Raw genomic sequence first — 26,888 nt, 5'->3', positions numbered from 1 at the left:
CAGTAGTTGTGGCGCACGGGCTTAGTTGCTCCAAGGCATGTGGGATCTTCCCGGACCAGGGCTCGAACCCGTGTCCCTTGCATTGGCAGGCAGATTCTTAACCACTGCGCCACCAGGGAAGCCCTCTTTTTTTATAACAAATATTTTGCAATGCCTTCTTATTATCCTGAAATGAGGTTTATGGATAATACACCATATAATACAGCATACCATTTAAAATGAATATAAAGTCATAACTCTAGTATATCAGAGAAATTAAAGGTAAGTACTGTATAGTAAAATAATACATATTTTAACACGTATATGTCCAGGCATGACTATGCTGGAAGGCAAATAAAGTTACCACATGCTTTATCTATAGGAAGAATCACTTTGAATGCAACAGCTACAAATGCAGCTTAGTTCAGGTGTGTTGGCTACTCAGCTACCACCAGCCTAATTGATGGTGATGATATAACTTTCCTAACTGGTGAAGAATTCTTCTTAAATCCTGAAAAAGAGCACAGTCTCCCCCCAATTTACTTGGGTTTTAAATTCTTAGGAAATTAAGTGATATTGAAATTGAACAAAAATTTCTTTGTATTTACATGTAAAGTGGATTTTTTTCTAGGCTCATAAGCAGCCTTTTTTTTTTTTTCCTTCTTACATGGAAGTCTGATGAGATATGAAAAATGGTGCAGAATGTGGAACAGTTTTCACTGTGCAGGACTGCCCTGTGCATTGCAGGCTGCAGAGCATCTCTGGTCTCTGCCCACACTACGTGCCAGAACTTCTTCCCTCCCACCATTGGGACAACCACTTTAGAAATCCGCTTGGCATTATTTGTTAAAATCTGCATTTCTCATGACCCAGTCATCTACTCCTAGTTATATACATATCAGAAATGAGTACATATGTGCATCAAAAATTGTGTTCAAGAATGTTTGCAGCAACATTATTCCTAATGGCTCCAAATGGAAACAACTCACATCCCCTCAACAGAGGAATGGATAAATAGTGCCATAGTCACACAAAGGAATAACATGCAACATTGAAAATGAACAAATTGCTACTGCAGAAATCACGGAGAAATCTCACAACGTTTAGTGACAGAGCCACACACAGAATACATACTGTATGATTCCAAAAGTTCAAAAACAGGTAAAACTAATTTATAGTATTTGTTGGAATAATGCCTGGTGGGGGAATGAAGTGCGTTTCTGTGGTACTGATGGAGTTCTATTTCTTGATCTGGATGGGGTTTACATGGGTGTATTTGCTTTGTGATAATTCATTATCAGCAGAGGAGAGAGTATGAAAACAATTCTACAGGATGAGATTGGTTAAGTGTAAAAGGAAGGGGGAAAAATGACTGTAATGAAAAAAAAAAAAAAAAAGTCAACTACCTCCCCAAACCTCCTGCCCTCCATTTCCTATGACGGGAGCCTAGAAAAAATCAAACCCGAGAAACAAATTCCGGCTCACACTCAAACCCTCAAACAGACCCAGAGACTCAAAAGTCCATCACTCGGGGCAAAAGGTTATTCCCAGATTTTGTCCAAGGTGATTACAAAAGCGACCAAGTATCTTCGCTGCTCAGGGTAAGAGGGTAAGGAAAAAAGAAAGTTAAAAAAACATTAAGTTACTTACCAATATCTTCCCGGCATCACCCAGGCCACCTGGGACCCGACCCGATCCACCTAAGGGGGCGGGGCCGAGGCCCTACTCTGACTCCCTGGCAACGGAGCAAGCTTTGGTGTGTCCTAGCAACAGGCTCCTCCCTCCCCTTGGCTGGAATTCCCTCCCTCTGTCCCCTACCTTGCTCACCGCTCCGGAATACACTCTCACTGGGCCACTTGGTGGTCCCGAGGGCTTGGATTTGCACTTTCTGATTCAAGCGCCAGACAGAGCTCTGAGTTTCTGTAGTGGGAGCCTTTCCGGGAGAGCCAGAATCGGGGAAGGACGGCGAGAAAAAAACGTTTAAGAAAGAAAAAAAAAATTAAGATTTGGTAATTTTTATTTTTAAGACACACCCAAATTTCCAGGAGAGTGGGAAAATCACGTTTGTGTAAACTCCATATAAAGAAGGATGAAAAGACACCCTTTGAAGACCCAGCCTACTGGGGACTGGAGATGTCGGACACCATCGTCCCTTCCCCGCAGGTCCTAGGCCGGCACAAGCGGCACACGCCGCCCTCGCTGAGCAAGGAGGGTAAGCGACATGGGGCAGGGGGCCCTGGGAATGAAACTTTACCTGCTTGGGGGTCAAGGCGGAGACCTTCTTCCCTATCCCTTGTCTCTGGCGGGCCTTGAGTGGCCGTGTTGCCTTGGCAGCCTCACGCTGGACGTCCAAATACACTTTCTTTATTGACTTCTTTAATGAGAGAAAGGGGCCAGCTGAGGGGTTTTATACATTTATTTATTTCACTTTCGGCTGCCTTGGGTCTTCGTTGCTGACAGCGGGCTTTCTTTAGTTGTGGTGAGTGGGGCTACTCTTCCTTGCCGTGCGTGGGCTTCTCATTGCGGTGGCTTCTCTTCTTGCGGAGCACAGGCTCTAGAGCGCAGGCTCAGTAGTTGTGGCACACGGGCTTAGTTGCTCCGTGGCATGTGGGATCTTCCTGGACCAGGGCTCTAACCGTGCCCCTTGCATTGGCAGGCGGATTCTTAACCACTGCGCCACCAGGGAAGCCCTATGGTTAAACTCTTATTATTCTGTCTTGCTTGACTGTTTTCCTTCGTTTTTGCATTTTCTCACTTCTCTGATTAAATTTGCTCTTTGGAACTCAGGGAAGGCCTAGGAGGATAAAGCTTTCCTACAAGCAATAGGCAGGGGACACAGAGGGTGGGGGGTTTGTCCCTGCAAAGGCCCCACAGCATCCTGCTAGGTTTCAGAATTTAGTAGGTGAAATGGATCAGTTGAATAGGGAGTGGAGGGGAGGTGAGAGTGTTCTTGGCAGAGAGAATAGCAAGATCAAAAGCTCTGGAGGGAGCGAGCCTGGTGTGATTGAGGAGCTGAAAGAAGGTCAACATGCTCTGTAGCGCTATAGCTGCACTAAGGAATGTGTTCATAAAGAGTCTGGAGGGAAATGGAGGGGTCAGGTTAGGCGTGACCTCATAAGTCACATTAAGGATGTTGGCTTTTATGTTCAGCCTGAGGGAAAGCTGCTACGTGTTTTGAGTGGAGCTAAAGGAGGAGCTGAATAACATGGTCAAATTTGCATTTTGAGAAGACTGGTCTGGTGGCAATGTGGAGAATGAATTGGAGGGTCAAGAATGCCTATAACAGTAACCTAAGTGGGAATGAGTCATCTGAATTCACTCTTGGTTTGAGTTGGTAACAGTAAAAATGGAGAGAAGTGGACAGACTGAAAGGCTATTTGGAGAAAAACTCTACAAATTATAGCAATGGACTGGATATAGAGGTGACAGAGAAGGGGAGTTTCAAGGATGCCTTCTGAGTCCCCAGCTTATATAACTGAGTAAATGATGGGACCATTTGTTGAGATTGAAACCCTGGGAAAAGGACAACATTGAAGGGAAGGAAAATCCAAGTTAAAGTGCCTTCGTGAGATATCCAAGAAGGCAGTTGGGTACACAGGTCTGCAACCTCAAAAGACCAGAGGGTGTCTGGGCTTCTAAGTAAACATTTGGGGTCATCTGCATATTGGTGGTCATTAAAGCCCTGGGCATAGATGTGACTGCTTAGGCAGAAAGTATAGAGTGAAAAGGGAAGGCAGCTTGGGGTTGTGTCTTGAGAAACTCCAACATTTAATGGCTGGGTTGAGGAAGGTAAGCTTGCAAAGGAGACTGAGAAGAAATACCTAGAGAGGCAAAAAGAAAACCCAGGAGAGGGTAGTGTCACAAAAGCCAAAAGGACAGGGGCTTAAAGGAGGAGGGAGTGGTCAGAGAGGTGAACAATTAAACAAGTCCATTGAATTTATTGACAAGGTGACCACTGGTGATTTCAGCAAGAGCTTTATTGATTGAATGACAGAAGCAGAAGTCAAATGACTATTTACTTAACTTTCACAAATGACCCACTGTAAAGGAGATGAAGATAAACTCCCAGTATCAGCAAAACACACAAATTAATTTTTCATCATTGTGTGTGTTGAGGCCTGCTGCTTTCATATGTTTCACCAAAGTTTAATATTATGTAGTTATAGTACTTAGAGGGTACCATCATCATTTTACAGATGTGAACTGGTTGAAACTATTGAAGACTACACAGCCAGCAATCCATGAAGGCAGGAAGGCTGTAGGTCTTCAGACACACAGCACACTGGTGTTTCCACTGTACTGTGCTCTGGGAATATGTTTCCTTGTCCAAATCACTCTGTAATAATTTGCTGTGCTTGTATATCAGTATTTTAATTTTAGAAGATGTTTTATAAAGTCAGGGTGCTTGTCTTTTGATATTAATATCTATTTCAAGTATACATTATTCTATAATTTACATAATGGGCACTTGGCCCTTTTTTTAATAATGATTATATATAGAGTATTCCTGCTTGGAATACACTTGGCACTGTGTTTAAAAATATGGTTTTGAATGCACAAAATGTTTAGAATTTGAAGTCAGATGAAGGTTGAATTGAATATAGAAGGTATGTTCAGGGATCATTTCTTGTGATTCTTGGTATTTCAATATTTGATTAAAATAAATAATAATCTTAGATTTCCTAAAAATATAAAAGTAACATATTCTTTAATTTGCTTTTTAGACTGGATTAAAATTATTTTTCTTTTGAGATTTAGTGATACCTTTTCTGACACTTTGGGATATAGAAAACATCAAAGTTAGAAATCACAGTCTGTAAGATTTCCAAATCTATTCCATTTGAATTGCAGGAGTCTAAAACTTTCTAAAGGAAATCTTGTACATGTTTTCCTTTTCCTTCAGTGAAAAATATCAAATTTGAGTTTAGAATAATAACTCTGCTCTTATATGACTTTGCCTATTAGATTTTATAGAGTAAAAGGACACAGGGGACTTGAATGTATCATTCAAATGAGGAAAGACAATCTTCAAATTTCTAATTAAGCTCAGTCAAGTCTTTCCACTAGGGTTTGGTTGCAAGCTATCTAGTTTCTCCTGGCCCTAATTAAATCATTTCCTTTGGTTAGATTGTTTTCCTGAAATTTGAGCTTCATATCATGAGTCTAGGTGAAAGGCTTCACAGTTTTGCTTTGAAAAGTCTCCATGTAAGTCTGGATATTGAGATTCTGTATCATTAGTGAATTAATAATATTTTTAGTCATGATGAAAATTTGAACTCAGAAAACAGTTGGGACTGTTTGAAAGCCCTTCTTAGTTCTTAGCAGCCAGCAGTAGAATCCTTTTGTCTGCGGGGGGAGGAGCAGTGGGAAATGCAGTAGGATGGGATAGAATAGAAGAAATACCTGATTATCGTAAACTGTATATCCGTGGTTTGGAGTGCAGGGCAGAATCTTGGCATTTGGCTCACTGTAGCATGGTGACTGAGTACGTTTCCATCACCCGACTTGTTCCTAGATGCTCATAAGAGTCACTGCTACTTCTTGTTGCCTAACCTGCTCTTTCCCTGGTATATTAAAAATATTTATAACCCTGATATACTGGATTAAAAGATTGCAATTTTCTGCTATAGGTAGTGGTTTAAACCATTAGGAAAAACAGTTATACCAATAAATCAAGCAGTTTCTAAAATGGGGAAAGAATCCGTTTTTGTCCCCAACTGCATCTATGATCTGAGGTGGCAACCTGGTAAATGCCACTGTTCTTGATCCTTTATTTTGAGAATTAAAACATAACACTCTTTTCATTTGTCAAGAGTTCATCAGTGAAACGTATCTGTAATAAACTCCTGACTAGGTTTGGAATGGAAATGTCAACACAGACATAGTTTTCTATATTTATGAATATTAGTTATAACTAGAGTATACCTTCATATCATACATTAACACTTGAGTTATTGGCAACTACTTATTTTTCTACCACAGTTTTTTGGGAACACAGCTCAGAACAAGAAAATAAGCCTAGAAGGCCTCCCTTTGACCATTCAAAAGCAGAAAGTGCAAAGTACTAGTGGCAGAGAGAAGCAACAGCTGGAGGCCACCAGTGACAAATGAGAGTGAAAAGCAGAGTCAAGAATTTAGCCAAAATAGAAGTACAGAAACAGTTAGTGTACAGACAACAGCCTTTCACGCCTTAGTGGCCCCTGGCCATCTTCCTGTGTTATAGAATGGTGCAAGAATGAATGTTCATGTTAATCAGATACTAGAGTAGACCCTTAGAGGTTTGTTGAATGGGTCATTAATAAAAGGCTAGATTATACTTGGTTAACTCTATTTATAGAATAAAGGGAAAGGAGTGACAGATTTCCCTTTATTCTAGGAAGATTTTCTTCAGAAATTTCTTCTTCTTCCCCTCCCCCTCCTCCCTTCCTCCCTTTCCCCCATCCTCTTCCTCCTCCTCCTTCACATTTTGGGAACTTAAAGGGGTAGCTTTACTTACCAGGAAAATTAACTTTGGAGAATGACCTTATTTTCTGTTAATCCTAAATTAATTAGAAATTACTGTTATTGTATTCTGCATTTACATTTTATTTTTTTATTTTTAATTTTTTTTTTTTTCCTGCGGTACGCGGGCCTCTCACTGTTGTGGCCTCTCCCGTTGCGGAGCACAGGCTCCGGACGCGCAGGCTCAGTGGCCATGGCTCACGGGCCCAGCCGCTCCGTGGCATGTGGGATCTTCCCAGACCGGGGCACGAACCCGTGTCCCCTGCATCGGCAGGCGAACTCTTAACCACTGCGCCACCAGGGAAGCCCCGTACATTTTAATTTATTAACACTAAGATACTATCACCGGGGTGCTCTCATAAATTATTTTTTGTTTCCTTTGAATTTCAGAAGTCTCTACTATTTGGGGGTATGTGTCAGAATTCGTGGAACGGCAGCTATCCCTACACAAGGTAGGATTTATACTTTAGTTTTAATGTAGGAGGTCAAAGAATCTTTCCGCCTTTGTCTCATGTAGTTTTGCTGGGAGCAGGATAGCAGACTTTGGAGCCACTCAGTTTAACTTGCGGTTTTGGGATTTTATGATGCTCACACTTAGGACTTGTGGGTAGTAGATTTAACAAACACGGATTTCACCCTTAGGTAATGACTTTGAAAATTCTGCTCCCCTGGTGATAGGAAATGTATCGCTGGTCAGCCTGGGTGCATGTAGACAAAGTAGGTGAATTCTGTTCATCTGTGATCTGATAGTTCCTGGCGTGGCTATAGAAGGATATGACGCTTTTTGTTTTGCCTCTTTGCAGGGGATGGATTTTAATTGAAATATAAGAAGGCAGTCAGGAACTGAACTCAACTTGCCAAAAGTGAGAAACTTTGCCCAGGGCTGGGCTATTTCCTCCCATCAGGTTTTAAGTTTGGATGCCAAAGAACTGATCGGAGATTTGGGGAGTTTGGAGGGAACTGGGATGTTGTGAAAGTTTTATACCCTGCTCAGAGGTCCCAGTATGACAGCTCTTGAGCTGAATTCATCCTTGAAACCTGTTTTATTTGGTCTGATAATTTGAATTAGTCATGGGCACTTAAAATTGGAAGAGTTTATACAAAGTTTTGTATTTATTCTCTCAAAAAAATCAGCAGATTAACGATACCAGTTTTCCTTCCCTACATGTGACACTTGGCTGGAGCTGACAAGGGGCTTTCCCCTTAGATGGGACATGCACTCCTTAGCCATCACATTCTCTGGCTTGATACCTTCACTCTGTTGCATTCTTTCTTTGCTCCTGTAGGCATTTAAGTTTGTAACCCTTGATGTATGATATTTCCAGGAAGACAGAGACCCAGTGTGAGAGCCAGGAGTGTTTGCTTCTACCCTCAGCCAAGATCACCACACTGCAGCATGTGTCTTGGATGTTTTGTGTTGTCTGATTTTAAGTGAGGGACAAAAAACCTAAAAGAATGAGAAAGCAGAGATTCCCATGACCCCTTAAATCCCCCTCTGATGGCAAGGGATTAAAATTTAAAATGTCACACAATTTAGGACAAGAGTAATCTTAGATATAGATTAAAAGCAGCTATGGCATCCATACAAGTTTTCTTAGTCCTCATAGCCTTTGAATGATATGGAGATGAAGGATCAGAAAAGCATTGTGGACTGATATATTTTATACTTATTTGAAAACTTAGAGTCATAAAATACTAAAGCTGTAAGGAATCATAAAGATCATTGAATTTTAAGGCCCAGCCTTAAAATTTTCTTCATGTTTTTTGGGATAACAGTGCTAAGGATTATTTTTCTTTACATTTACAGTGAATTCTCTTTGTTGTTTTTTTTCCCCTTCTTTGTCCGCTCAGGGAGTTCAGATTCCAGGACTTGGAACTTTCACTTTCACGAGACAAAAACTGGAGGTGGGAAACAACAAGTTTATTCTAATTCAGAGGCCCATATTTATCATGGCAGAGAAGTTAGTAAAGACCCATGGACTCATACAAAACAAAGTACATACTCCCGGTAAATATATTTCATTTTTAAGACTTTCCCAGAAGGTGACCAGCCTGGGGATAAAAATGAAAGGGCAAAGCTTGCCCAGCTGCTGCTTTATTGGTTTCTGATTTGAGGAGCTCTCTTTTCACGTGATACATTTGGTAGAGGGAGCGGCCAAGGTAGGAAATTATATACAGTCTTCCTGCGAGCCATTTTAAACCTCAGTAGCTTAAAACCTGATGTGACATCAAGGCAGATTTATATAAAAGCCACATCACCAAGTCATACAGATTTTTATTCATATTTCAGATGCTAAGAAATTAAAAGTGGTTATAAAGAAGAGAAAGTTAGTTAGGGTCACAGGTTGGAAGAATCGCAGTTAATATCAGCTAGGAAAAGATTACTGTGTTTCTATTGTATATAATCTAAATTATTAAAATTTAAAAGTTATTAGAAGCTTAATAATTCCATAAAGACTTAATACTGTATACACCTTTCACACCCTAAAATCTTCCTTCTTTCTTCCCTTCCTTGTTCCCTCCCTCCCTTCCTCCCTCTTTTCCTTCCTTCCTTCTTCCTTCCTTCCTTCCTTCCTTCCTTCCTTCCTTCCTTCCTTCCTTCCTTCCACAAATATTTACTGAGGGCCAACTATGTGCCAGGCCTTGTTCCAGGTGCTAGGGACATAGTGGGAGACGTGATGCCTGCCACAGGACGCTTGAATTCCAGCTTTAATGTGTGTCTTTGTGACACCTGCCCTGGTTACTTAGAGGCCTTTGGGGGCTTCCTTCTTAATTTCTGGTTGTGTTCCTTTTGATCTTCCTTATCATGCCCTCGTGCATCAGACTCATATATGGATGAAGAGAGATCGTCTACCCCCAATACCAACAGGTGAAAAGGCTGAAACTTTCCTTTATGTTAACAACCCTGAAGGTTAATTTTCAGAGTAACTTTCCACCAAAAAATGATATATTGGAAAAACAAACAAACACCAATAAACTCTACTTATAATTCATTATGCATATATTCTGTATGGTGAGTTTGACGGATTTTCCAGCCTATTTTTTAACCTAGAATTTTATGACAGAAGAAATATAATATCCGAATTCATCAAAAACCTACCAAATGAAGTGAAAATAAAGCCAATTTTTTTTGCAAAAACATTTGTGCCTTAAAACAGGGCTTATTTTGCATCTTGGATTTTGTAGTGTGGTCCAAAAAAGTACTTTAGATTTATAATTAATTTTTTTAGGAGGTGGAGGAAATTTCAGAATTAAACATGTATGATTGAACTCATTCATAAGAACAAAGACAGTTTAGCTTTTTTTCTGGCCATGCTGCACGGCTTGTGGGATCTTAGTTCCCCGACCAGGGATCGAACCCGGGCCCTTGGCAGTGAAAGTACGTAGTCCTAACCACTGGACCGCCAGGGAATTCCCGACAGTTTAGCTTTGGGGTGACAATTCTTTTTTTTTTGCGGTACGTGGGCCTCTCACTGTTGTGGCCTCTCCCATTGCGGAGCACAGACTCCGGATGCGTAGGCTCAGCGGCCATGGCTCACGGGCCCAGCCCCTCCGCGGCATGTGGGATCTTCCCGGACCGGGGCACGAACCCGTGTCCCCTGCATCGGCAGGCGGACTCTCAACCACTAGGCCACCAGGGAAGCCCGGGGTGACAATTCTTCATCATTAATTAGGTAACTAATCAAACATTGTACAGTGATTCTTAAAGATTATTAAGACATGGTCCTTGCTTTGAAGAGCTCAGAATGTAGCATGGTAGATAAATATGTAAGAAAATGATGCAACATGATTAAGTCCTGTAAAAGCAACATTGATCAGGACTGGATCATTGAGCAGAACTGGATCAATGCCATGGGAGCCCAGAGGGGAGGATGCCTAACTCTGCTTGGGGAGATTTAGGAGGATGACATGCCAGGAGGTCTTAAAGGATGATAAGATTTTGCTGGCAGTGGAAGGCATTTCAGGAACAGTATGAACAATTCAAGCATCAGGGAAAGAGTGAAGCCTGTTAAGGGAATAACAGGTGCTTCTGTGTGGCCAGGGCATTTGACTGTGGAGGCAAGTAAAGGGAAGTAAGAGGTTTGTAAGTGTGAAATTGTGAGGAGCCTTATATGGTTTGATAAGGACTATGGAATTCATCCTCTAGGCACTTAGGAGCCACTGACATTTTTTGAGCAGGGGATTATCTGTACTGGTCCAGTTTTTAGTTCAGGAAGGTAGCTCTTTTAAGTAAAGTAGTTTGGTAAAATATGTGAAAGCCTGAATGAAGGCAGTGGCAATCAGGAGGAAGATGAGGGAATCTACTCATGAGATATTTCAGATGTAGAACTGGTGGGATTTGGTTACCAGTGGAGAACGGTGGGTACAAGTGGAAGGAAGGTATTTAGGATGACTCAGATTTCTCAGAGAATAGATGGATACTCATGCCATTAACTGCCATAGAGAATGAAGGGGAAAGGCAGGCTGTGGTGGCAGATAAAATAATGAGTCTGCTTTTGGACATGTTGAATTTGAGATTCCTGTCAGGATGTTTAGGTATAGATAATTTCAGAGGTCAGGAGAGGGTTGGAGACTAGAGGTCAGGATTAAGATAAATTTACCCAGGAGACAATATAAAGTAAGAAGAGGAGACCGACAAAGACAAAATCCTAAGATGGTATTAAAACAAACACCATCTTATAAGAAGCAGAAGGGGAAGGAAGCCAGCAAAAGAGACCAAGGAGGAAGAAATTGGAAAGCCAAGAGTGGTGCCATGGATACAAGAGAAAAGCAAGGGTATAGCCCACAGAAGTTACAGAGAAGTCATGAGAATGAGATTTGCAATGTCTCTGCTGGCTTGTCCATCATGACAGCATCCTTATATAAATGGGCTGGAAGACAGATTGCAGATAGGCGTTGGGCAAATGGGAGGGGAGAATCTAGGGGGAGATGGTATAGAATCACCATTAAATTGTGCAGGAGGCTGTGGGCTGATATAGGGAAGCTTGTGTATTGTAGAGCTGGTAATTCTCATCATCGAGCAGTAGTAGACATTGGAAAGGCCCTAAATTAATGTTTTGCTGAGTGAATGTTTAGAATGCCCCTATCTTCTCTCTGTCCTGGTCCTCTATCAGTGGACCTTGTCTGCTATCTCTCTTTCAATTTATCATCTTGATCATCTTTCCTATTTTCCCTCTTTTCTAACTTGTGGACCGTGCATAGCTCCTATATCTGTTCTAGTTGAATAGACCCTGTGCTTACTTTCATGCTAGATATAACCATATTCCCCTGCACTGCCATTTATGGACTCATTAGAAAGGAAAAGCTGTCTGCAAGTCATTCAGACTGATACCCTCTGATAAGACCCACTTTTGTTTGAAAGGTGACTTCTAGTGGAGATAACTATCTTTTCAAAACACTTAATGTTTGTAGATATTTATAATCATTTTAAAATGTTATGATAACTGGAGGAGAGAGGCAAATATTGCTGCAGCGTGTCCTGAAAGGGGACTGAAAACTTCAGAAAACCCCCTGATGAAGAGGAACAGTTAGTTATAAATATGTCTCCAAGAGAAAATAAAAATGTTGTCTGGAGTATTGCTTAGGAAGCTATTTGTTCTTATTTTGAGCAAAAAACATTCTACTTTTAGAGAAAATTGTATTGATTAATATCTATTAATAGGGTACAACTAAAGGCTTCACATGGATAGTTCTATTTTTGAGTATTAAGTGAGAATCAGATAATTATTTGTGAGTGTGTATATGTCCTTGTTGTAATTTCCACTTCTTTCCCCTCACCCCAACTGTCTTTTTCTCCTCTAGGTGATATCCCAGTTGTTCCACTTAATTTTGTCATGATATCCCTAAAGAGTCCATTTAACAGAGATATGGTGGAAAGATGTGTGAAGGAGACGTTGCTTTTTTTATCACGATCCATTTCTACCAAAGAAAACGTGGAGTTTACATTCAAAGGAATTGGGGTCCTCATGATCAGAGGTGGCAAAGTGAAGATGAGATTTCATAAGAACTTCCTTTTTACAATGGATGGAAGTGGGGCTTTGGCGAGAGCCCTAGCAAATGTAAATTAATATTTTCCTTCTCCTAACCCCTTTCCTGATTGTAGCTGTGAATCATCTGTAAATGGGTCATCTTTAAGAAAAACTAAGGTCGACATATATTAAATCGCAGTTACCCCAAGTCAAAGAAGTACTTGTTTATAGATGATTAACTCTCTGACAAAAAAGTTAGAGGGGCTAAGGAACTTTAAGTTTTAAGTCAATGCCACCTGAAAAATATAGTGATAGAAACTCTTATAATTCTGAACATTTTATAATACCTTATGGTTTAAAAAATTCTTCCACATATATTATTTCATTTGAGACTCAAAACATTATAAAACCAGAATTATTATCCTGATTTTACCAATGAGAAAAATGGGGACTCAGAGAGGTTATGTGGCAACCTGAAGTCAGGGTGCCCTGCCGTAGAACTGAAATTCAAGCCCAGACTTCCTAATTACTCTTTTTGTGCTGATTACACTATTTTATTTCAATGAAAAATCGCATTCAAGTCATGTAAATGTATCTTTAGCTTTTAGTTTACATTGTTGTAGAAGAAATTTCATAATTGACCCATCACTGTTAACCGTTATGTAGCTGGTGTGACCTTCATGCTAAGTTGGACATAGCAGACTTTAAGAAGGCAGTTAAACAGTCAATCAACAGGACTAACTGAATCTTAATGTACTAAGTTTGTATGAGCGAATTGGATTATCATGAATGTTATATAATCCTGTGTCCCACAGAGCAAAAGCCAGACTTTTAAATGAAAAAGCTATGAAAGGAAAGGTTATAAATATGGTTTAATTCTACCCTCTAATTTCTCCTTTCGTGGTGCTCTGGGATGGGTATTTAGGAGACGGAGTTGTGCACAATGAAGCTCTTGGTGTTTTCTCCACACCCTGGCTTCATACAGGATTGCTAAGAGGGATGCCAAACCTGTGTGTGAAAAGTGGAAACACACACACAAGTATCACCCTCTCTTTTTCATAAAAACATAGGCAAGATTTGCAAAACCAGAAGCAAGGCCAAAGTGCTGCTTCATCTCTCACCCTCAGGGATTCTACAGAAATTTGTAAGCTTCAATATGTGTTTAAAAGAAAGGATAATGTTTTAACTGGACTGCTGCACTCTAAGACGTACCTTTTAAGGAGCATTTTCCAAAAGAACTAGTCTTGGGAGATATTCTATGAAAAAACGGTCTGGAGGCCAAAGCACATGGGCATGTTAAAGGATCTAAGAGGTCTGGCTGGAAAGAAGCTGCTTTAACTGCCCGAATGTATTTAATCATGGAACTTTAGGCTGAGTCAATATTCATTAACGTCTATAAAACACATTTTGGGAAACTGCTATAAAGTTGTGAGAGTGACTGTTTTTCTCCCAAATGTTCCATAACGTAAACCTGAGTGCTGTCCTGCAGAAGAGCTCTCTTGGGAAGCTGTGTGCTAACTTCACTGATGCTGCTTTTCCTCGAAATATTTTTAAAACTTCTACTTTTGGAATCCCCTTCAAAGCCTTTTATAAACCATATCATTAATCCAAAAAGAATAATTTTATATATCATTCTATACTAGTATAATTTAATAATGTGATTATTATCTGTTATTATATATTTTATAACTTATATAATCATATAATTATAATTTAATCATATATAATATTATATATTAAAATATTATTATATATAATAATTATAATAGCCACTATTTGTGGAATGCTTATATGTGCTAGCCACTTATATACAGTACCTCATAAAAATCCTGTGAATCTGATCCTATTATGATCCCCATGTACCTAGGGTCTAAGGCTATGGGGCTGTTAGCAGTGTGAGGACTTAAACATGAAGATGCCTGACTCCAAAGCCCTTCTCTTAACTACCAGTTTTAGAGTTATTTGGGTCAAGAGTGGAATTAGCCAACTTGCTCATTTTCCTAAGAGTTTTAGTAAGTCGGCTGTCCTCTTAAAGATGTCTGAAAGGAGCTGTCAACTCTGAGGGCAGTTTCCAAGGAGGAAATGTTTTGAGAAAAGGCAGCATCAATGGAATTGGTATGCGACCATGCAGGGTGACTACTTTGACAAGTGAGATCACTCCTCATTGCATTTTAAGCTCTAGGCTTTGAGCACTAAACAAAAATAACAGTAGAGAGTATCATGGTAGTCTGAGGCTTCTGAGCACCCTGTGGCTCTGATTTTTCTGTGTCCTAGACCACAGCCCAAGTATAACCTGTCTCTGTCCCTGTCTTCAGAGGCCTGACACTGTGGACTCAGTGTTGTCTAGCAGAGAATCCTTGGGGAAGCGGCCCAACAGCATGCTTTCACTTCCAAGGTCAGTGCTTTCCTCCACAGGTTCCTCCAGGCACAGCAATTCTTGGGGACCTATTGATGGAACTGGACAATGTGTCACACTTGAGTTTTCTAGCTCATGCTCTCTCTCTCTCCCTCTTTATCTCTCTCTGTTGCTCTCTCAGTGCTCCAACAAATAAGAGTTTATTGCATACACTTTCTGTAGTTAAGTTAAAAAACAACGGCACTTAGGATACTCTTTTTTTAAACTACTCTTGGTTCCCTGGAAATTTTCATACTACCTCCCACCAACCTTAGTCCTTGCAGTATTAGTAAAATTCTTCTCACCTGCTAGGCTTTGCTCTACCTTTCACCCCTTCTCTGACCTAGCTTCTTCCTTGTCCTGCAGTCTAGACTACCTCCTCTCTGAGCTCTGTTTTTTACCACTGAAGCAGCTAGAAAGACAAGGTACAGCTTCACTCCAAGAGCATAGTGGGCATTACCAGCGGCTGCTGCTGACAATGATTACAATAATGATAATGATAACAATAATGGTAATAATAACAGTAATAGTTACCATCTATGGAGCACTTACTAGGTGCTAGGCATTGTTAAGCACTTTCTCAGTAGTCTTGTATTTAATCTTTACTACAAACATTTGAGATACATATTATAATTTTATTCATTTTATAGAGGAGCAAAATTAATTGTAATTCTTTTTTTAATTTTTTTTTATTTTTTTATTTTTTTATTTTTTTGCGGTACGCAGGCCTCTCACTGTTGTGGCCTCTCCCGTTGCGGAGCACAGACTCCGGACGCGCAGGCCCAGCGGCCATGGCTCACGGGCCCAGCCGCTCCGCGGCATGTGGGATCCTCCCAGACCGGGGCACGAACCCGTATCCCCTGCATCGGCAGGCGGACTCTCAACCACTGCGCCACCAGGGAGGCCCTTTAATTTTTAATTAAAAAATTTTATTGGAGTATAGTTGATTTACAGTGTTGTGTTAGTTTTAGTTGTACAGCATGTAATTTTAATTCTTTTTTTTTTTTTTTTTAACAAGTGAAGTGACAGGATGCAGTATTAAAAGCACTGGAATAGGAGTCAGGAGACTTGGGTTTTATTTCCCGTTTGTTCATTACTTACCCATTATTAGCTCTTAATCATGTTTTTAATCTTAATTGCTGTGCCATTAACTACTACGCATTTTGGGTAAAGGAAGTTTAGGAAATAGTAACCAGCTTCCCAAAGTATTATTTTTTCTCTCTCTCTCTTTTTTTCTTTCTCATGTTTTTGAGTCTGTGACATCCTCTTGTGTTTGTTGGTTTGGAACAAGTCCCTCCTGGAAAAACTGTATGCCACAGACCTCAGCAAAATCAGTGTAAGGGGGAGAATAAGGCTTAAAGATTAATGAGTCCAATCCCCTCATCTTACAGATGAAATGGTTACAAAACTGAGGGGCCAATCCAGAAATAAAACCATGGCTCCTGACTGTTTCAGTGTTGTTTCCATTGTAGCATGTTGCCTTACTCATTAAATATAAATCAGTGGTTTCCAAATAGTTTTATTTTGATTATATTTTGGAAGGCAAATTTGGCTGTCCTCTTGGACATAGTTTGGCTTAAGCAACCCAGGAGGGAAATAACTGCAGTTAGTTAAGGAACAGAGATGGAAGTTCCTGTCAAATAGAGAGCCTAGAAATGGACATGAGGACTCAAATATTCAAAACAACTGTAGGTGTTTCATTTATTTGAAGTTTGGCCCTTGAATTTATTGCAAGTACCACCTCTGCCCCACCCTTCCTTCCCAACTCTAACCCAGCACTCTGTTCCTGAGACCAAAGAAAATCTACAACTACACACACCAACTAAGCAAACCCCTTCCTCCCTTGCCTTTGCAAGTCCCTCACTTTTGCCTGGGGAGAGGATGGAGAAGTGGGGAGGAGAAAGAGGGAGGAGAGGAGTGGTTATTTCTGGGCGTACCCTGCCTACCAGGCTATGAATCCTTGCCTTCAAGCTATCCAATGACTACCTTTCACTGTTTCAGGCCTATGGCATCTGGCTACAGAACTAGAAAAGACAAATTCAAGCTGATATAAAAAACAAAACTTAAATCCAGGCCTTCAAAGCAATTTATCTATATAAGAAGGGGGAGGGTCATGGTTGGCTCCCAAAGGTAATGAGTCCATGATTTGTACTTATTAAATAAAAGCACTTGCCTCCTTGAGAGAAGTAGGCTTATTTCATTCAGAATCAGTGAGCAAGCTTGGCTGCTTCTCAGAACTGACAGTTTACACAGTCACCTATGGACAAATATCTTGGTTCATTCCTAGGATTGAGCCCAAGGAGATGGAGAAAAAACTGCCTATGGTGACCACTGTAGAAGAAGGTGGACAGAACGGACAAAGGAAGAAGTTAAAAGACCAGTCAGACAAAGAAGGTGTCCGAGGTAGGTCGATGATTTCTGGGTATAATCTGTCACTCTTTACTACTTATGAGCCAAGCCGTACTGCTTAGCAACTCCTATGGCCAAAGTGAATAAAGTTAGTTTCATGAATAACCACTGTATTCTTCTCTCTAACAAACATCTTCTATTCCTGGAATCTTGTATCTCACCTTAACCACTTTATGACTCTCAGACTCTTAAACTGTGATCTCTTTGCTGGCTCTGCATGGCTCAAAACTCAGCTGCCTATGAGGTCCAGGCAGCTAACATAAATGCATGAACTGGGCTGGATGTCACATGATAGGGAGACATGTTAGCATAAATAATAATTTTTATGAAAAATGAAGAGAGGTAGTTTTATATCTTTGATATCTGGCTTTATAGAAGATAGTGGATTCTTATATCTGCGTCTTCATATAATCTGGTGTGATATGTTGTTTTGGTTGAAGCATGTGAAGAAAATCTTAGGACTTCAAAGACTTTTTGAAAGGGTCCTAGGGATCCCCAGGGGTTGCCAAACTACCCTTTGATAAAGTAGTCTAGCAGATTATTGATTTGTGGAATTGTGGGCCAAGTGGTAGCAAATTTTCTGATTCTTCAAGAGAAGCAGATATCCTGACATATGAAATCTATTGACCATTAAATTTTGGCAACCAATTTACACTGAAACAAAAATATTAACTGGGCCAAACAAAATATATATCAATGGGTAAACATTGGCTTGTGAATGTTGGTTTTGTGACATGTGGCCTACAGGGTTACATACAAACTTTTTTTTTTTTTTTTTGCGGTACGTGGGCCCCTCACTGTCGTGGCCTCTCCCGTTGCGGAGCACAGGCTCCGGACACGCAGGGTCAGCGGCCATGGCTCATGGGCCCGGCCGCTCCACGGCATGTGGGATCTTCCCAGACCGGGGCACGAACCCATGTCCCCTGCATCGGCAGGCAGACTCTCAACCACTGCGCCACCAGGAAAGCCCTACATACAGAGTTTTAGCCTAATACTCACATGCTTTCATTCTTTAGTTTCATTTGTCACTGTTCCTTACAGACTCTTTCTTTGAGCAAAATTGTCTGTTTATGCTCTTCTAACATGCCTTGCCCTTCCTCAACTTCATGCTTCTGTTCACTGTTTTTCTCCTGCCTGGAATTCCCTTCCTTTTTTTACAGTCTATCCCAATCCTACTCTCCTCTTTGTACCCTTTTCACATCTCACTTCCTCCATGAAAACTCCTCTCATCAGTGGATTCTGAAGTGGCTTCTCTCTTCTCTGAACATTAGAGATTGCACCATTTATTTGAGATTTAGACATTCTGCATCATTGTCCTGAGTTGCTATTTATATAATGTGTGTAAATCACTTAGTACTGTTGGCAGGTGGTAAGACCTCCACAAATGACAGCTCTCATGTTTTCTGTTTATATCTTATTTTTCCTCTTCAACTGTATTTATTGAAAGATCTTTAAGGGCACAGACTTGCCTCTTTGTATTTTCTAAAGCGCCCAGCCAGAGCTTTGCATGTAGTAAGTATACAGCAAATATATATATATATATTTTAACCACACTAGGGCAAGGGACAATATTTTATTTTATTTATTTATTTATTTATTTTTGCGTTACGTGGGCCTCTCACTGTTGTGGCCTCTCCCGTTGCGGAGCACAGGCTCTGGACGCACAGGCTCAGCGGCCATGGCTCACGGGCCCAGCCGCTCCGCGGCATGTGGGATCTTCCCGGACCGGGACACGAACCTGTGTCCCCTGCATCGACAGGTGGACTCTCAACCACTGCGCCACCAGGGAAGCCCGGGACAATATTTTAAAGATAAGAAAGTGTATCTTATGTGAACAATTTCCCTAGTAAAATTATGAGTTTTAAAAAATCTGTGTTAAGTACAAACCGCGTATGTAGAGTTGAAAGGAAACTCACTTTCATTCATTCTACAGAGATCTTATCACCCAAGGTAATTCAATATAGACAAGCTATCTCCCCCGCCAAAGCAAGAAATGTCAGTTTCCCACACAAATTGGAGCAGAATGGGAGTGGTGGGAAGAATATGAACGTTGAAAGGTAATGCATTGGGTATTTTCTTTTTCTTTCTTCCTCCCTCCCTCCCTCCCTCCCTCTATCCCTCTCTCCCTCTCTCTTCTTCCTTCCTTCCTTTCTTTCTTCCCTTCTCTCTCTCTTTCTCTTTCCTGCACTGGGTCTTCATTGTGGCACGTGGGTTCTTCTTTCTTGCGGTGTGTGGGCTTCTCTAGTGCTAACTGTGGCACGTGGGCTCCGGAGTGCTCGGGCTCAGTATTTGTGGCGCATGGCCTTAGTTGCCCCATGGCATGTGGGATTTTAGTTCCCCGACCGGGGATCAAACCCATATCCCCTGCATTGGAATGTGGATTCTTAACCACTGGACCACCAGGGAAGTCCCTGGGTATTTTTTGTGTTGCACTTTACTAAGTGTATTTTCAAGTTCTATCCTGATACAGGGAATTTTAAATAAGTGTTCATTGATTCATTCCTTCATCCACTATTCTTGATGCTACATCCTAGGTGCTGGGGATAATCAAGACGACCAGGGCTCACAATCTGTGGGAAAGCCAGAGTGATAAATTATGATTCAGTAGGATAAATGCTATGACAGAGGTGGAAACAAAATAGCACAGAGGAGGAAACATCTAACTTCCTTGTGGTTTTGGGAAAACCTGTGTTGTTTTCTGAGTGTGTGGATATTAAGATGTGACACAGGTTCATATTTAGATCAAACTGGAAAGCATTTTTGCCAAACGTGGCTGGCACTCAATAAATGTTCTTTGAGCAAATGAATGTATTACAATTTATGATGGTCCTGTTTTCTTCTTATATCAGAAGAGTTCTATTTTCTCTCCCTTTGTGTAGGATACTTTTTAAGACCTCAGATCAGAACTTAAGGTTCTGATAAGTATCTATTGAGCATCTACTATATATCTTTCACTGTGCTGTCAACTTTCAAGTTATTAATGTCACAATATATCAGCTATCATATGTGTAATTTAGGTGCTTTATGGATTCCTAAAGTCATGTTCAAAACCCTAGGCATGGGCCTCCCTGGTGGCGCAGTGGTTGAGAGTCCGCCTGCCGATGCAGGGGATACGGGTTCGTGCCCCGGTCTGGGAGGATCCCATATGCCGCGGAGCGGCTGGGCCCGTGAGCCATGGCCGCTGAGCCTGCGCATCCGGAGCCTGTGCTCCGCAACGGGAGAGGCCACAACAGTGAGAGGCCCGCGTACGGGAAAAAAAAAAAACAAAAAAAACCCTAGGCATGCTTCTTTTGAGTAATCCCGTTATGAAAGATAATTGAGAATTAAATGTCTAGTACTTTGGAATTTAGCTCAGTCCAACAAACATTGAGCACCACTGTGTGCCAGGCACTATTTGGACACTGAAGCTATAAAGCTATGTGACATAAAAGACATATAAACCAACTTTCATAAACTTAGACTTGTAGAGAGATTGAGGCTAAAGAAATAATGCACGTGATGAAGATAACAAAAGAAAGTACAGAGGCTGCAAAGAGGAGGGAGTAATTATTAGGGATTCCTAGTAAAGGCTTCCTATAGAAGTTGACCAAACAATGTTTTTTTTTGGTTTTTGGTTTTTTCTGATTACTAAAGTAATACATCTTTATCACAGAAATTTTGGAAGAAATGAGAAAAGCAAGAGATACAAAACAATCACCCATAACCCCACTAAATACAGGAAACCTTCTGTAACGTTATGGGTGTACATCCTTCATTTCAATGCATTTATAATATGTACATATATTTATACTTGAAACATATAGATACATTTTAAACAAAACTGAGATCATATCATATGAACTTTTGCTACACAACAAAAAGTGGTGAAAATTTCCCTATGGCTTTAACTATTCTAAAACATGAACAAATGGTTGCTCATCATCTCATTGATTAAACCTTTTGTTTAGCACATCTCCTGTGGGATACTTAGATGCTTTTTAGTTTTTTATATTATGAATAATGTTGTAACAAATATAATCACAGATAATTCTCTGCACACACTTGCGTATTCTGTAGGGTAAAAACTTTGAAGTGAAATTTCAGAGATAAGGGATGAGCCTATTTTTCACGCTTTTGATACACATTACCAGTTATCCTCAGGAAGATTGTACCAAATTATCTCCCCAGTAGCAGTAATGTGAGGGACTGCTGTGTTCTCTACAGCTTTGCTTATACTGGACACTGTACCCTCCACGCACCCAGAGTAAAAGCTAAAGTCATTACTGTGGCGTCAAGGTCCTGCCTGATCTCTGACCTCTCTCCTACTTTTCGCCCACTAACTCGTTTTCCTCAAGCCATACTGAACACAGGCATGCTCCCACTTCAAGGCCTTAGTGCTCATTTGCTCTGCTAGGTCCTTTTCCATCAGATATCTGATTATTATTATTGCTTTACTGCCTTCAGGTATCTGCTCAAATTTCACCTTTTTGGTGACAACTTCCCTAGACATTCTATTCATGATTTAATACCCCATTCCTCCAGCATTGCATGGCATTTATCATCACTGAACAGACTATAGAATTCACTCATTTACCTTGTTTATTGGCTGTCTACCCCCATCAGCATGTCACTTCCATGAGGATAGAGCTTTTTTTATGTGTATTTTGTTCTTTACTACCTCTCCCATGCTTAGAACAGTACATATAGTAAACACTCAATAAATTTTTGGAGAATGAATAAATTTTACCCCAATTTCACTGAATTGGTAACTGAGACTTTGTAAGATTACCCAGCTTGTCTAATGCCAGTCAGCTTCTAATAAAGAAAGCTGGGTTTTGAACCCACTCAGGTTTATCTGGTATAAAGCCTGGGTTCTTACCCTCTATACATGTAGATGCTCTAAAGAAAACCACTGAGATATTTTTCATTTTCTTATATTTATACTTGTTTCTAAAATTATCATTAATAATTGATGATAATTGATGTTAGACTACATTAACATTAATTAATGTTACATTGTTTTTTATAGGTTACGATCTCTGGGTGGTCTGAAAAATGACAATGAAATGAAGCCTAAAATTTCTCCAGCCACTTCTTGCCAGGATCATAATAGGGCAGGACAGGTACAGTGTCTTCAAAGAAACAAAAATCAGTCAGAATCTTCCTCTGACTTCTGTTTCTCAGAGAGAATTCTGGGAATTGCTCTTTCTTTAATATATAGGTATGGCTCAGGTATTCAGGACCCATAATTGGACTGTGATAAACCTATCTACTAGTCAAAATCTACTAGTTCACAGAAATAGGGTTGGGAAATCTCCACTTTCCAGTTGCTATAAACACATCTGTTCAGGCAAGAGTTTATTAAATCCTCTGGATTATTTGTGGGGTCTTCTCTGAAAATCTCACTTGGCTAATATCTTTAATACTTCCTTTTATGAAGTGTACTTCTTGATACACCTAGCCTTTGGAGAGCTTGGGAAGGGAATGCATAGGCAAAAACGTAAAAGGTAAAAATCCATTTGCCCTAAAACTTGGTGTTACAGGAAATGTGTTATGTATGCTTGCAACGAGCACAGCGGAATTCCCCGTTGTACTATGGTGAGGAGAGGAAGAGGAGAGAGGTGGAAGATGAGCGACTCCTACAGCAGTATCAGATGATGAAAGATCAAGAGGCTGTCTTCAAAGAGCAGGTAGATCAACACCTCGGTTAAGGAGTGTTTAACATGGGACAGGAGAACGTGATTATAAAACACCATTTAAAAAGTTCCATCGTGTGTCTGTACGGTAACATAGTGAACCATTTACTTACTTATTGCTGAACTAAAGCTTAGGTTGTGTCCAAGTTTTCACTAATAGTAAACAGTCCTGGGATGAATATCCATGCAGCTGATGTTTGTACGTGTCACTGATTCCACCCCCCCACCCCATGAAGACTGAGTTTTATTATTTATTTATTGGCCAGACCGTGCAGCTTGTGGGATCTTCGTTCCCCAACTAGGGATTGAACCCAGGCCCCTAGCAGTGAGAAGGCCAAGTCCTAACCGCTGGACCACCAGGGAATTCCCAAGACTGAGTTTTAAAGGTGGAATTCCTGGATTATATAGCTTTATTTTTTATTTCTCATAAAATATAATCCCAGTCAGGGCTTTTCCCTTCAAATTCATGGCCTATCTCAAGTAAAGACAGAATGGCACCTTTGCATTTGCTTTATCTCGATTTCTGATCTCCAATAACTGGCCTTACTGTCCTCTCCTGCATTTGTGATATCAAAGGTAACCACTCATGAAATATTCCATTCCTTCTTACGATACCTGTAGAGGTGGTGCCTGGAGCCCAAGAATGGGAAACAAAAGCCCACTTAAAAAAAAAAAAAATCTATGAACACATCAGAAAGTATTTACCATTGCCTCCAAAAGGCAGGTTTCTACCTTGGTTGGGTTACTTTAATACAGTAGAATTAAATTTTTAAAAGCTCTATTTCAATATGTGATTTTTTTTTTCTCACAGATGCAAAGTCTGGCTAGTAGAGAACAGAATAAAAAAAATGCTGCCTATAATCTTGGAGTTGCTGAAGCCATAAGAATCCACAAGAATGAGAAACCTGAATTTCATGTAAGAGTCTTTTTGAAATTTCTAGGGCTGATACCTGCCCTCCTTGTGAGCATTTGGATCCACTCTCCGTATTGCGCCAATTTTTTCAAGTGGTAGAGGTAAAAAGAGGCTTGTGCAAGGCTGAAGCTTCCTTCCAGGGCAGGAGTGGTCCAGGATCTGCCTCCACACCATTCACATTCCTAATACAGTTCCTACTAGTCATGACAGCACTTGTTAATGATAGTAATTTTCAACCAGGACCTGGGAGAGGTGGGGATAGGGATAGTATATTAAATTCCTGCCCCAGGATCAGATGATCTACGGAGAAAACCAGCATCCCCTGGGAGCTTGCTGGAAATTCAGAATCTAGGGTGCCACCTCAGACCTCCAGAATGAGAATCTACGTTGAACAAGATACTTAGATGATTTGTAGTTTCCTTAAAGTTTGAGAACCCCAGCTTCAGAGGGATGTGAGCCACCTGTTTTGCCATTTAATGTTTCCAATCGTGATGTGCCTACCTTTATTTCTGCCTGAATCTTCCTCCTTTCACCTCACTATCTAGGCAGTGTGACACTCTGGACATACACCTAATAAAATAGATTTTCTTTATTCATCATCAAGCATTCATTGAATTCCTTTGTGCTGGCCACTCTGCTAGTGGCTAGGAATACAAAGATGAATAACACAAGGTCCCTCTCTAAAGTCTCAGGATAGTGGGGGAAAGAGATTTAAAGAGACAAGAGTGTGATATACTAAATGCTATGATAAATCTTTGAACAGAGCAAAGAGGAAAGTCACTTAACCCAGACCAGAGATCTGAGAAGATTTCCTGGCATACAGGAGTTAGGTAAAGAAGTGAATGGAGGCAAAACCTTCCAGGCAGGGGCAATAGGGAAGGAAGAAGAGGGAGCACCATGTTTTTGAGCTTTAGGTACTCTCTCTCTCTCCTCTTAATTAGATATAAGGTCCACATTATATATTTATCACTGCCTACTTTGTATCTCCTCTTTGTTATAACCGTAGATACCTTAAAGTGAAAAAGACCAAAACAGAAGTTTTGATTCCCCTTCTCAAACTGTTCTACTCCAAGCCTTCCCGTTTTAGCAAGTGGTATCACCAGCCAGACAGTTGCATGAACCCCATACCTAAAAGTGATCCTAGACTAGTCCTCCTCAGTCACCCACATCCAACCATCTGCGAGCCCACTTGCCTTCACCTCCAAAAGGTATACAATATCTCTCTATGTCTCTTCATCTTCAATGTCACCACCCTAATCCAAGCCACATTAGAAGGCCCAACTTCTTTTAAAAAAATATTTATTTATTTATTTATTTATTTTGTTGCGTTGGGTCTTAGTTGCGACAGGTGGGTTCCTTAGTTGTGGCACGTGAACTCTTAGTTGCGGCATGCATGTGGGATCTAGTTCCCCAACCAGGGGTCGAACCCAGGCCCCCTGCAATGGGAACGTGGAGTCTTAACCACTTTGCCACCAGGGAAGTCCCAGAAGGCCCAACTTTTGCACTACTTCCCTAGTCAGGCTTGCTGCTTGCCCTCCTACAATCTGTTCTCCACACAGCAGCCAAGGTGATCTTTTAAAACTGTTCACCAGAACAGATCATTCTCTGGTTTAAAGCCTCTAATGGCCTTCCACTGAATTAAAATAAAATCCAGACGCCTTACCTTGACTTATCAAGTCCTCCTGGTTTGGCCTGTCTCCCTCTTTGAGCTCACCTGCTCTACTCTCCCCTTGCTCACTATGCCTCAGCCACATAGACCTTCTTTCTGCTTGTTTCCATCTAGTGTCTTTGCACTTGCTGATCCTTCTGTATAGGACACCAGTCCCCTGATATTTGCAGTGGAGGTGATTCAGTCACCTCCCTAATAAAAGTCTTCCCTAATAACCAGTTTAGCCCCATTCCCACCCGGACACTTGCTATGAGAAGGGCTTCATAGTACCTATCACCACCTTAAATTATCTGTGTGTGGTTTGCTTGTTGGCTGTCTGTCTCTTGCATCAGCACACAGGCTCAATGAGCTTGAGGCTCTCTGTGGATCTCTGTTCTTGATCACTGGGTTCCCAGTGTCTAGCGTGGCTAGGCCCAGAGTAGGAGCTCAATTTTCCCTCTTCCACTTCCTCACAGTCCCTGCTCATGCTTCTGCACTCACTCAGAATTCCTCCTCCTTTCAGTATGCAAGTTGTAAGTACTAACGGAGCGCCTACTCCGTGAAGTCCTTTTTCATCTCCCTCTCAGTTATGGGGCTTTGGTCAGTTCTGCTCAGATTCATCCCTGAGCGTACTCATATGATTCTGGGGGTCACTAGCTGGTCAATGTGTTGAGGTCTGGGCACACATTATAAATTAATCAAGGCTTTCTGAATGATTTTAGTCTTCTGAATGATTACCCTTATTCTTTGTTGCTTTTTAGTATTCTAGAATAAATGAGTTGCTTCTCTTTCATTCTAGAAATCCTTCTTTTTTGATAAACGGCCACTCAGTCCTGAGATTAATGCTTTTAAGCAAGAGAAACATTACCAAAGTCTCCTGAAACAAATAGGTCACAGACGGGAAAAGGACATAAAGCAAAGACAAAACAGCGAGTTGATGGACCGCCTGGAACAAGTGCAGCTGACAGAGGAGTGAGTCTAGCCAGACATGCTCTGAAAAATGGATTCGGAATGTTCACATGATGCTTCTTTCCATGTGGGATTGGATCAGCGTTGGTAGTTTCATTAGCACAACTGTAACCAACTGAGCAAACTAACCCAGCTAGCAGCCAGTACCATAGCCTAATACCTCGTTAGAAACATGGAAAAGCCAGCATTATTATAACTATCATTAGAGTAATGATTGCTGTCTATAATCATTTTAATTACAGAGTATCATTTTGTATTGTTTTGTGATCACTAATCTTGGTAGATGGAGGAAGGGACTTGTCTTGAGCAGGCTTCATTCCCAGCTATTCCCAGGTAACCTCAAGGCAAAGCTGAGTTGTATTATAAGTATGAAGGGTGTCCTATGGAACCTGAGGGCAGGAATGTATGGGGGACCCAGGAAGACTGGAAC

The 26,888-nt window shown here is 40.9% G+C and overlaps 1 protein-coding gene across 1 annotated transcript in view; it reads left to right on the top strand.

Annotated features, from left to right (window-relative positions):
• The first annotated feature begins 2,077 nt into the window (after positions 1 to 2,077).
• Positions 2,078 to 26,888, top strand: part of CCDC81 (coiled-coil domain containing 81) — a 35,564-nt gene continuing 10,753 nt past the window's right edge. Inside the window, exons 1-11 of the mRNA XM_082627853.1 lie at positions 2,078 to 2,191; positions 6,871 to 6,932; positions 8,332 to 8,488; positions 12,283 to 12,539; positions 14,765 to 14,844; positions 17,132 to 17,247; positions 19,187 to 19,310; positions 22,262 to 22,355; positions 22,776 to 22,922; positions 23,740 to 23,844; positions 26,289 to 26,461. Coding sequence (XP_082483979.1) covers positions 2,113 to 2,191; positions 6,871 to 6,932; positions 8,332 to 8,488; positions 12,283 to 12,539; positions 14,765 to 14,844; positions 17,132 to 17,247; positions 19,187 to 19,310; positions 22,262 to 22,355; positions 22,776 to 22,922; positions 23,740 to 23,844; positions 26,289 to 26,461 — 1,394 coding nt within the window. The 5' untranslated portion in view covers positions 2,078 to 2,112. The remainder of the gene's footprint in view (positions 2,192 to 6,870; positions 6,933 to 8,331; positions 8,489 to 12,282; positions 12,540 to 14,764; positions 14,845 to 17,131; positions 17,248 to 19,186; positions 19,311 to 22,261; positions 22,356 to 22,775; positions 22,923 to 23,739; positions 23,845 to 26,288; positions 26,462 to 26,888) is intronic.

Source organism: Mesoplodon mirus (genome assembly GCF_964341445.2).
Source record: "Mesoplodon mirus genome assembly, chromosome: 7".
Lineage (NCBI taxonomy): Eukaryota > Metazoa > Chordata > Mammalia > Artiodactyla > Ziphiidae > Mesoplodon > Mesoplodon mirus.
Note: the sequence above shows the minus strand (reverse complement) of the source record. Positions and strands in the feature narration are given on the sequence as shown.